The sequence below is a fragment of the Grampus griseus genome (genome assembly GCF_964374135.1).
Source record: "Grampus griseus genome assembly, chromosome: 8".
NCBI lineage: Eukaryota > Metazoa > Chordata > Mammalia > Artiodactyla > Delphinidae > Grampus > Grampus griseus.
In genome coordinates, this window is record NC_139002.1 from 107,290,116 (window position 1) to 107,302,282 (window position 12,167).

General features: G+C 55.7%; 1 protein-coding gene across 1 annotated transcript in view; it reads right to left on the minus strand.

The window, feature by feature from the left end:
• Positions 1 to 3,609: 3,609 nt before the first annotated feature.
• SHANK2 (SH3 and multiple ankyrin repeat domains 2) overlaps positions 3,610 to 12,167 on the minus strand; it is a gene marked incomplete at its 3' end in the record, with an annotated part of 537,007 nt that continues 528,449 nt past the window's right edge. Inside the window, exon 25 of the mRNA XM_082660603.1 lies at positions 3,610 to 4,180. Within this exon, the coding sequence (XP_082516729.1) occupies positions 3,610 to 4,180 (571 nt within the window). The remainder of the gene's footprint in view (positions 4,181 to 12,167) is intronic.

Here is a 12,167-nt window from a genome sequence, read left to right on the forward strand (position 1 = left end):
CAGATGTCCGCCCGCCGTGACACTTTCCCAGTTCTGAAAGAATACTCGTTTCCACCCATACACCGAGAAAGCTTTAAGGAAGTGGAACCGAGGCAGATTAGCTCACCGAAAGGAGCATCTTCGCTCTTTGAGGAAAGCTACCGTCTGGTCAGCTTCACAGAGGTCAAGTGGCTGGATTGTAAGCTTGGCAACTTTTTGTTTGATTCAGAAAGTTTTCACTGTTTTGCAATCAGAACCACAACCTTAGTGCAATAGTATATTTATTTTTTTTTTTTAACAGTAATTTTGGTTGCCATACAAGAGATTTAAGGATTGGGAGAAAGTGCAAATTACAGGAGCTCGTTTTTCCTTTTTGTTTTTAATAAGGTCTAAAAAGAATAAAAGCACAAAAGTAACAGAAACACAGATAATGCGAACATGTTACACAAACTGTAGTGTGAAAAGGATTAGCTTCTAAAAAAAACAAACAAAAAAATTGTTAATGGGAAAAAAATCAATATTTGTGGCCCACACGCAAAAAGTCATTGCCAGATCACCCTGGGTAATGCTTGCTTGTTCAGTAACTCAGGGGAAAAAAAAAAAAAATCACCGTTTTATTAACTAAAGTACCACAAATAATTCACTTTGTGATATGTAAAGTTCAGCAAATCAGCAGTCACATTGAGTCAGTTTTATATTATATGGATTTACTTAAAATGTGCACAGACACCCTGGAGAAGGTATCTTGGCAGGTATACATAATTTACATCTTGAGCAATTTTGGTTTTGTATACACAATATTACAGAAACTAGGCATGTAAATGCAATTTATTTAAATTACAGTATATAACAAAAGTGGATCTTTTTAAAACCTGGAATAGTATTAACATGATCTTTATATGAGCAGTTTAACATCTGTTTCACCATTAAAGAGGGGCACAGGGTAGGGCCTGGTCCTGACATGTCCCAAGGGGGAGAACAGTGGGCGGTGGTTTAAATGAGGAACTATTGCTTTCTGTAGCAGACCTGGCGAATGGAGCTAGAGACTGATTCATCTTGGCAATAATGTGTATATTTTGTCGGTCAGGGCAGGTTCTGATGGGGCCTGTTACTTCTCTACAGTAAGACAGTGTGAAACAACCAATGTCACCAGCTCTTTTGTCTCTCAGTCTGCTTGCTTCCGGTCAGTTGCACGTGACTTGAAGTCTCTTTAAGGAAGGGAGTAGCAGCCAGCTCTCACCTCCTGGTTACCGAAGTTCAGTAACCCCAACGCCCCCAAGTTGCCGTTGGTTACCGTCTACCCGCGGCCTCCTTTACTCGTCCTGTCTGTCTAGCATTTTGCCTGGCACCGAGCAGAGAGGTAATACCAACAGTAGGCAAAGGAGAGAAGAGCCACGGTGAGGTCGTGTACTTAGTGGGTTTTGCAGTATCACCAAATGGAAGACAGATAATGGCCAAACCACCATTTTACATTTTCTGAACTATCGGGCAGCCTCAGCAGGCCACCTGTAGTATCTTGGCTTGAAATTTCTCTAGGGTAAGATTTGTTCATCTCATGATGGAAAAATTGAAAGTACACGGAAGTAAAGCGCCTTAATACTCAATTGATTTCAAGTTGGAATGGATCATTCAGATACAAAGATGGACCTGCAGAAGGTTTTGGAACAGAAGGTCCAAAACTCAGTTTCCAATTCAGGGGCACGTGGCTGGAAAGACGGGTGTGTGGTGAGTGTGTTTGTGTTTGGAGAAACTGCTGCATTGTGAAACACAACCACTTTTGAAGAAATAATTGTCCTTCGATGACGAAGTTCTAGCAAAGATAGAAAATATAACACAGCTCTGCTGGTTCAGATGCATCCAAATAAGGTTGATTTAAAAAGGTCATACTTTTATAATTATTCCACAGAAATAGTATTATTAAATCACAAAAGTTTTTTTTTCTTTAACTTTCTAGCACTGAAGTGGCACAAAGGCTGCCTAGTAGACCAGCCACTTTTTTTTTCTTAAAATATTGTGCTTATAAACTATCTGTACAACTATTGAAACTTGCAGTAAAGAAAGAGATTTTAAATCGCTAGATTTTACTATTCATTCTAGAGCTGTTCCAGGCCTCATCAGACACTCGACTGTGAGCATAAAGGAAAAAGGAAAAAAATCACGTTTGTATAATTAGAGATGGGCTAGGCTAGTTCTGAAATCATAGTAAAAGCCAAAAACCTGACATTCGAGCTTCTTCCATACGTGGGAGAGCATGCTGACCCCTGACTGGGTGTCCTGTGGCTCGCGTGCCGGTGGCGACCTCCCTTGGAAATTAGAGGTACTGTTACAGGGGAGGGGCTCCAGGGGAAAGAACGCGGCAGGGCCCAAGAAAGCCTTGCCAGAGGCCTGACTGGCAGCCCACGAGACCTCTCTGCTCTGCCCTCCTTCCTTCATCCGCATTGCACCCTCACCCTGGGTTCTGTCTATGCGCCATGCCCGCTGGGTTTTCAAAAAACCTGCTGTACTGTTAAGACAAGCTGGTGGGATTCCTGGACGCTCAGAGGAAAAGGGGAGAAGCCCCTAAGTACCCTCTTCCTTGGCCTCGGGGGGACAAAGGGGCTGTCTCAGCTGCGATGCTTCCCCTTGGCCGGGCTCAGAACTGGGGGTGGCCGCGGCACACGCCCACCGTGAGCCCTGTCATCCTGCGTGTCAAAGTGGTTGCTCGCCTGCTCTGATCTTCGTAGAATTCAACACGCTTTCGATTTTAAAAAATGCCCAAAGGCAGAGAAGCCCCTTCCCCCGCTCCTGGGGAGCTGCTCCCCTCCTGCGGACACTCTGGGCACAGCAGCTGCACGCCGGCTGCTTCCCACGGCCAGGTCTCCCTCCTCCTTGGAATCGTGACTTTGTGCTTTGACTAACTCCATGTGACATCTGTTTGGCCACTTTGGAATTATGCTAACAGATTTGCAGAAAGAAAGAAAGAAAGCTAAGCAAAGCTGGGCACGATCCCATTCGGACCACCCACCACTGCCAAGAACCTCATGGCCGGAGAACCCCAGGTGCATGTCGGAGGAGACAGGGTGAAGGATCCACGGGAAGGAAGCTTCTCTGCCTTCAAAAGGGGCACCGGCTACGCACATCCGTGGGCGTCTCGCTGCGAGCCAAGTCCGGGAAAGAAAGGAGCACGTGGGCTTGAGTGCCCTTGAGGGGCCGCAGGCTGAGGAAGGCCTTGCGCCCGGGCCCGGGCGGAGCTGCCGGACGGCAGAGGAGGCCGCGGGAGGTATGTGTCTAGAGTGCAGTGGTGTCTGCCTGCAGGAGCAAGGGGCGCGCGCGCGGCGGTGAGCATCTCCTGGGCCTCGTGAGGTCAGGTCACCTGCGTGCAGGAGGCAAGCCGCGCATCTTTCCACCTTAGATTAGAAGCCCTCCCTCCCCTGGTCCCCTCTTTGACAGAAACAGCCCAGGGAGCCCACACAGAGAGCCCGGGGTGGGGGGTGTTGAAGGCCTCTGCTCAGCCACGCCAGGGACACAGCATTTCTCTGGGTAGCAGGAGACCAGCCCGCGGGGCGGGCTTGGCGCTCACCGTCACACACTTCAGTGCAAGCCCATCTCTATTTATAGCAAGGGGTCCGTAAAGGTGAGGCGCAGCCGCCCTTATCTGTCCAGCAGCTGTTTCAAAGCCCTTTCGATGTTCATCCGGTGCCCGACTCGCGTCACGCCCAGATCTATGAGGTCTTCCTTCTGGAGGTTTGGCAGGTGGCTGCCATCGATCTCGTTGTCCATGAAGGCCTCTTTATGCTCACCCAGGTTGAGGCTTTCCAGCCAGTCCGCCACGTCTGGTTTAGTCCACAGGTGGACAGGTTTAGTTGTAAAAGGCTTATTGGAGATTGGCTGTTGCAGTATGGAGGGGGATGGCGACCTGCTGCGTCCCGCTGGGTTCAAGCCAAACAGGTCCCCGGGAGGGGGCTGGCTTGGGAGGCCGAAGACATCCGAGAGGGTGGGAGAGGGAGCCGCGGCGGCAGCGGACAGGGGCGCAGGCAGGATCTCTTTGTTCAGCTCTGTGGGCGAGACCACGGGGCTGGGGGCACGTCTTGGTCCTGAGGTCCTGCTCTCATAGTCTGGGGGCCGGCTCTGCAGGGTGATGGGCTGGGAGGTCCCAGGGCGAACCGTGAAGGTGACCGTCGTGCTCCGCGTACCTGAGACGGTGCTCATGACCTCTGGGCCTCTGAAACGGCAGCAACAGAGAAAACCATCACAGGTCCGCTCACAACGTCCCGAGGAGGGGGCGGGAGACACCCAAACCACAGCAGAGCGTCCGACGGCAGGTGCGCTGGCAGTGAGCAAACGCTTTGCCATGCCGGGGGCGGGGCGGGGCGGGGGGACACGAGCGGAAGGCACCAGAGCACACGGGGCGGCCACTCACCGGAGCCTGGCAGGTTGGGGGTGGGGGTGGCAGGGAGACCTGGAGACGGGCCCGAACCAAGTCCTGCTCCCTGGCCGGGGCGTGTCTGTGCCACACCAGTACCGCCTGAGGATGTGGCATCTTTTGCCTCAATTTCAGCAAGCAGAGGGGGGGCACCCTTGAGGAGAGACCCTCCCTCTTAACTGCCTGCCAGGCCTGAGGCTTTTTGGCTTAGAAGGACAAGTGCAGGGAGGGGCACCTCACAGGCTGGCCCTGTTTCAGGAAGGGGGAAGCCCTACGGCTCCCTGGGGGCGCTCATGGACGCCGCCGTGTCAGCGTGAAAGGGTCGGGGTCGGGAGAAGGGCTTTATTAGCGGGCGGGAATGAGCCGCAGCCGCGGGGCCCAGTCTGTCCGCGCTCTGGACTGGCCTCCTGCTGCTCTCTGCTTTCTCTGCCGTGGGTGTGTATTTGCGTGAAACTGCCAGTTGGTAACCGGGTGCCTCTCAGCCTCGTGACGCTTCCCCACTCAGTGCTACGTCGAGTACGGCATCTCTGCATGAGGAAGCAGCAGCAGGTCGCGGGGGGGACCTGTGCCGACTCAGGCTTCGATCTTGTCCCGAGGAGGAGCATTTCCAGGGGCAGGGGGTGCACGCGGCTGGGCCTGCACCCCCACAGGGCGTTCAGATACGGCTTCCTGGAGGGCCAGGGGCTCCAGGGCCGGATCTGTTACACGTAGGGGGCCCCTGTTGAGAATTTCCAGGGGCCTTGGTTACTGGTTGTACTGGTGCACTGGGCACCAGCAGGTAAAGGCAGCCCCAGGCGAGACCCTGAGGACGCCTCCTCCACTACTGCCAGGCTCGCTACTCAAAATCAAGAAACGGTCCAGGGCGTCACCCGCAGGGAGCGGGGAGCCACCCCTCTGGCCCCCAGACCTCGGTCCTGGAGAGAGAGGTGGGCCGTGCGCACGGCGGGCATTTAAGAAACCTGCAAACTCCGGTGCTCAAGTAGGGCTGAAAGATGCTCCCCGGTTCCCACTCCGGAGGGCCCCACGGCTGTGGGCACACCTGTCTGGGGAAGGCTCATTTGAACCACTTTGATACCACAGCTAAGCTGAGATGGTAGAGCAGCCCCACCCAGAGGGGATTTGAGTTGTTTAATTAGGACCTTCAGGGGAGGTGAAGCGGGTCAGCATCTCACAGGAGCACGCGGCACTTGCTCTAAGGTGACTTTGCGTGGCGCCGGGCCTGTGACCCTGACTGGGTCGACTGGGGCAGGACAGTTGGGAAGTGACCTTGTTCATCGGCTTTGTGCAGCAGAGGCAAGTTAATCCCCCAAAGTGACAGCAGCTGCTTTAAACCCAGGCAGCCTTTAACAGGGGGCCTCTCTGAGCCAGAGGGTGGGTGTCAGCACCACCCTCCTGTGGGAACACCCCAGCGAGTCCCAGGTAGTTGGGATGTTTTTTTTAAAGGAAGGCTCTGCAGGCAGCTGTGTGTGTCGTCAGAAGCAAACAGATGGGTGGGCAGTGAGAACGAGGGACAGGAGAACACACCAGAGAGAAGAGGTTTCTGCACGCAGCACTTACTTCTGTTCAGCACGACCCTCTTCTGTTACCACCCATCATGGGAGCAAATGGAAATGACAAAATGGAATGGGTTGAGACAACACTGCAAAATTAATTACAGTTTAAAAAAAGCAGCTTTTTTCGATGGATGAAATTAAAGCAATGGCACAGATGCTGGCTGAGAGTCTACCCGCGCTGCTCCTTTTCTGGCCACGGAGTAGAGTGGGCAGTGCACAGAGCTGCCCGGAAGAGAACGTCAAGAGGGGCATCACTTTAGCGTTTAGGATGGGACACTCACACCTGTGCCTGCCTTGGCTGGGGATGGTGTGAATATAGAGAGAAACATCCAGGAAGGTGTTAAGAAGGAGAACGACGTTAGCCTCTGCTTGGAGTCCCTGAGAGCCAGTTCATTGCTGACATCCAGACTTGGCTTCCCGGGCTGCCTTTGTCTTCTGCAGCTTAGGAAGGACAAATCAGCGTTCCTGGTTGGGGGAGGCCGTGCTTTGCGTCAAGTCTACAGCGAGAGAGGAGAGCCCGGCAGCTAATAAAGGGGGTTGTCAGATCTGGCCCCATACTTGGGGCCACCCACGGCCCTGCGGAACGTCGCCGTGGAAAAGAACCAGCGTGTTTGAGGAGCTGAGTGGAGGCCTGCCCGGGGCCGGTCCACCCTGCCCTCCTTCTCAGCGGTTTGATTGACTCTCGGCGGATATCATTCACTGGATCTCCTGGTTGCGGAGATCGTTATGTTGCTAAGCAACCACTGGGTTCCCGGGTGGAACACGCAGGAATCTGTTGCCCCGATTTAGAACACAGACACACACACACGCACACACACGCCCTCTCTTGGACTATTACTCTCTATCCTGCCTCTTAAATCCAATCCATACGGGAACGTGAGGATTAAAACAAAAATGGAGGGTTAACTGACACCCCGAGATGCACTGTTATTTTATCGTCAGCCCGAGTTGACCGGCGTCGGGGAAGTGAGGACTCAAGTCGCCTTTGCATTGTGTTTACAAATGCAGTTCGGCCGTCGAGCAGTGGCTGGCTGTGGGCCGGAGGCGCTCGGGGCTGGTGCTGGGGTTCTGGACCCTTCCCGCCCGAGCCTCCCTCCAGCACGCCCGCCGGGCCTCTGCCTCCCAGTGGCCGTAGGGTCTTCGTGAGGAGCCCCTGTCTTGCGTATAAAATAGCACTTATTTCCAGACCGCTCTCTTCTTGGTTTCTACCTTTATAGCACCTCCAAAGGTCGGTCGTTCCAAAGACAGGGAGAGTGGCCCGAGGCGTTAACAGATCTGCACAAGGCCTGAGCCTGGCCCTGGTTCCCGGCTCTGAGCACCGCGAGCCCCTGTGTGTCTGCAGTCCCGGGCCTGGCCTGCAGGAACGGCGGATGGATGTGGGAAGCTGGTTTCCCAGATCAGGAAGTGACGTGACTCGGCCAAGCAGATGGGGCTGGAACTGGGCGGGGGCAGGGGGCTGCCTCGGCTTCAGCAGCCCTTCCGACACATCTGAGCAGGTGGGAAGGCACCCAGTTTCAGCAGGAGGTATCCATCCCCTGATACACTTCGGCTGAGTGGTCCTGGCGTCCAGACTGGGAAATGAGAGCGTGAGAAACAGACTTGAAGGATAAAGTGCCGCAGCCTGACCAGAAGAGCCCCTTCACGAACCCGTGTACGAGGAGACACGCGACAGCGAGCTTCACGACCACCCTTAGTGTCCACCGCCTTATCCACGATTTCAGTCACTGACACTGCCTGAACGTTTCAGTTGCTGCCGTGAAATGGTAAAGCCTCCGTGACGGCGCTGACGTGATGAAAGTGTCATTAAGCAGCTTCTATTATCGAGTCAGTTTTGAAAAGTCTTTGCTCTGGGACCGGCTGGGCAAAGGTCATTTTTTAACAACCCAGATAGATTTATTTTAAAACCGAGAGGCTCTCAGGATAATACTGTGGAGAGCCAGTGAGGAGCTGGTGCCACTGGCCAGGCCAGGCCAGGGCAGCCGGAGGCCGGAGGGCATCACCTGAGAAGCAGCCAGCGCTCCCCTGCAAGCAGCCTGAACCCCCAGGGGACCTGGAGCGCCGTCGCTGCCTCCGGGAAGTGAAGGCCATTCTGGATGAACCGAAAAGAGTGAGGCGATCGGAGGGGCTCCTGGGGGCTTGAGCCGATGCCGTGCGCCCTGGACGGAGGCCAGTGGGTCCCCCGCAGGCATCCACTCACTGCTCTGATACTCCTCCCAACAGCTGGAGAATGAAAGCCAAACCCAGACTGACCTTCCGCTCCCCTGGGAGTGCTGACAAAGAACAGATGCCTGGGCTTCCTAGGTCAAGCCCCTTTGTTTTGTGTCAGACGCCATCATCTACCCGCTGTCTCCGGAGCAGAGGCCCCCGGGACCCCACATGGGCCGGCTCGTGGGCTTCCCTGTGTCACTGTGACCCACCTGACTGCATAGCTGCTGGGTCACCTTCATGGAACGAAAGTTCACGCCAAGCCTTTGCTCAACCACTTGGACGCACCCCAGCCCTTCCCCTCGGCACGCGGGAGCCCTCTGGGACCCTTCCCCTGTCAGCGCTGCCTCTGGTCTGGCCGGTTTCTTCAGCGTGGAGAGCACTTGCCAGTGCCTGGGCTTTGTGCTTGCTGGTCCGCTGGTCCTGGTGCCCGGGATGCTCTGCTCCTGTGTTTCCGCCCAGCTGGCTCCTTTTACTCCTTCAGGTGGTTCAGATGCCACTTCCTTGGGGAGGGTCACCTCCGTCCTGCCCATGGTCGCTGACTCGTTGGGACATCTTCGTCCCTTTGCAGCGCCTGCACCCTTTGGGCTCGTCTTGTTTACTGTTTCTTATCCATTCCCCCTTGAGAATGTAGCCCTTCAAGGAGAGACCTTGAATGTTTTCTTGTTCAGTGAGGAATCCTGGGGCCCGGCCCGGTGCCTGGCACACTGAGGTAACCAGTAACCCCTGGTTCAGTGAACGGTTCATGACTAAGTCAGCGCCCAGCTTCCCGGGGCCCAGGCCTCTGTGACTGTGCACCCCTTTTGTTACTGTCCTCCCTCAGGTCTGACCCTGGGCTCCTACCAAGAACCCGTCAAGAGGCCACGGGGCTGGGCTGTGGCTCGTTTGGCTTCCCGGCTCTGTGACTTCATGGAAAACACCAGGTGCTCTGAAACGAGGCGGACGCTGCTCGTGTGTCTAAGTTTCCAAAGGGCTCCGCACGGCGGGCCGCCCGCTGCAGGGCAAGGCCGTGCTCGTCGTGGGTGTCGGCCGTGCCCTGGCGCCTCTCCGGCCGTTCACGGTCATCCTCTCGAGCTCTGAGCTTTGCAGGGAAGGTCCGGGCCTGCAGGACGCCAGGCGCCGGTGCCGGGCCTCCAGCCCGTGGGGTAGCTTGGGGGCGGAGCTGGGTAGGACAAGCAGCCGATCACCCCAGAAGCCTAGTTCTTAGGAGGTGTTTCCAGATCAGGCCTGGGGGGAGGCCGCGAACGCTAGGCCGTAAAGAAAATGACGTGATCGTCGTCTTTTCGCCAACGTGTCTGTAATCAAGATGTCGGCAGAGCCTGCGTCGTCACTGATTGCGGGGGACACGTGATGGCAGCAGAAACCCATGCACGGCTCATGTTAAGTCAGATGTACCCCAGTAAGCGAGGGCCTAGTCGTCCAGTGTCCTCTCTTCCCCGACCCTGCCCAGGGTCACCGCACCTCAGAGTTCAGAAAGGACCCGAGGGCAAAAGTAACTTACCAAAGGGGCAGGTTCACCTGAGGTTTCTGCCCTCTTAGCGGACAAACGATGGTGGAGCAGCTCCAAGAACTGTCCCTTTCTTGGGCGATCAAACTTCTTTCTGTGGAAATGGGGTGTCTGCACTGCCGCCTGTCTGTCATTTCAGAGCACGGCCGGTTTTCAGTTTTCCCTAGAAAAACTCATTTCTTTTCCCTCACTAGGAATTTCCTTCATCCAGTTTCTGCCTCATTTTGCCCAGGGCCAAATTCACAGCTCTTAATTTGTAGATGCATTTAAAAGTAGCAGTGAGACACCCAGGCAGGTGAGCCCTGGCTGGGGGTGTCCTGGGCTTTGTCTGCTGCATGAATGGCTGAATCCCAGGCCTCTCCATGAAGGCACGACCCAGCGAAGCGGAGGCCTGTCCCAGGGAGTGTGTGTGTGTGTGTGTGTGTGTGTGTGTGTGTGTGTGTGTGAAGGAAAGTGCAGTTGAGTGCTGCCTGCTCATGAGAAAGACCTGGTGCCCGGTGCTCGGTCACCCACTCGGGGGGCTCTGCTGAGGACCTGCCCCCTTCTTACCCTGGTCAGTCCACCTCCTGGCTGCAGCTCACATCCATCGGGCTTTGCCCGATGCGGCCGTGAGATCGGAGAAGCCAGAGTGCGCAGGCGAGCGTCCAGCTTAGTGCTGGAGTCAGTGACCGACCTTCCTCCTCGTCCTTGGGCCTCAGGCCGACCTGTTCCTGGTCCAACTCAGCGTAGCCCTTAGCAGTGAGTAGGGAAGGGGAGGGGACACCGCCTCGGGGAGGTCACCAGTGCTGGAGGCCGCCCGGTGACCACCCTTGCAGATTATCAGTCACCAGGTAAGCCTGAGAATAGCCCTGTCCCGGTGAGCTCGGTTAGGTAGTGGCGCCTTTCTTCCAGGCTAATCCCTGGCTCCAGCGAGAGGGGCGGAGTCAAGCCCTGAGGCAGCTCCTGAGGTCAGAGTGCTTTCGTGCCTTCCAGCTGAGTGCCCATGGCCAAGGGCTTCACCTCTGACCCCCGGTTCACTCATCTGCACCATGGGAGCAGGTTCAGGTCCTGCCTCCGGTGCCTGGGCCGCGTGATGCCCGGCATTTGGTGAGAGCATAACAGATGTCACCTAGGGCTTGTACCGTGATGGGCTGGGGTATAAATAATAGAAGAGACGGGAGGTGGCTGTTCCTGGCAGCTGGCTTGGGTCGGACAGAATCGGTCTTGCAGCTGCTCTCAAGAAGTCCGACAGGATTCTGCCCGCTGACCCCTGCTCTCAGGCCCCTCCCACCCAGGGAAACCCTAGAGACACCTGCAACTCGGAGACGCCCTCTCCTGTGAGCCCCAAGGAGCTCACCCAGCCAGGAGAGGAGCTGGGGAGGCCTACAATCCGATGCCGTTCAGAGAGGCCCCTGGACTCCCGGGTGGGAGTGCTCCGGGGAGCGTGGTGCTGTGCAGGCTGCCCCACTGGCCAGAGCAGCCCTAGAATTGGTGCCCTTCTGCATCTTCCATACTTCCGACATCGCTGGTGGTGGGAGGTGCCAGTCAGAAGACCTCGGCCTGGTCCTGGCTCTGCCTTCTGCTGGCTGTGCACATGGACAAGCCACCTGGCCTCTCTGAGTCTCCATTTCCCCTTCTGAAAAATGGGTATCATTATACATGCTCTCTAGCAGCTGTTAGAAAGGTTACTCACCATGTCCAAGTGTTCTGTAAACTATGAAACACAGTGCTAAAGCGTCTTAATTGTTGCACCTCTACGTAACCTAGCAGCTAAAGACCGGTACTGTGACGTGACAGAGCCAGTTTTAAACGTTTCCTTGAGACTTTCAAGCACGTAATACTCGTAGGTACGTGTGTACGTACGTCCACCAGAAACGGGGAATTTGTAAGGAATCTGTTCAGCTGGAGTGCCCTTTGAATGCCACTAATGATGGGTGCCCCATTAAAAGACGGTGGTTTCGGCGTGCTTCTCTCTACTGAGACTGGCCCATCAGCGTTCCTCGGAGGAGTGGTGGGAGCTGTGCACGTAACTTAGCCCGCACCGAAAGATAACCGGGAAAGTGGTGGCTCTCAGCCTGCTCTCAGGACCTGACCGTAGTGCAATACCGCCGATTAATGGACTGAGATGTGTGAATCCAGCGCCTGCCCAGCAGGAGTATGTAGAACGACTTCATGAGTTGAGATGATGAAACCTGAGAGTAAACATCAGTGGGGGAACGTGAAGGGCCCTGCTGCCTGGGGACCCAAGCAGTGGTGTGTGTCTTGGGCGAAGGGAACCGAGAACCGTGAGTGATGGCTGGAGCACTGGGCTCTGGCGAGGGTCATCCACCAGCTACAGGCGGGGCGGGGCAGGGCGGGGGGGGGGGCCTGTTACAGCGTGGCGTGCCTTGACAGAGCCCTGGGGTTGGGTTTAGGACTGGCCCCCCATGTGCGACCCCTGGTTTCTAGGCAGTGCCTTACGCTCTGCCTGACGTGAGCGCCCACGCGGGGAGGACCGCGTGCTTTTCTTCCACGATGTCCGCCGTGGGTCAGGATGGGCTCC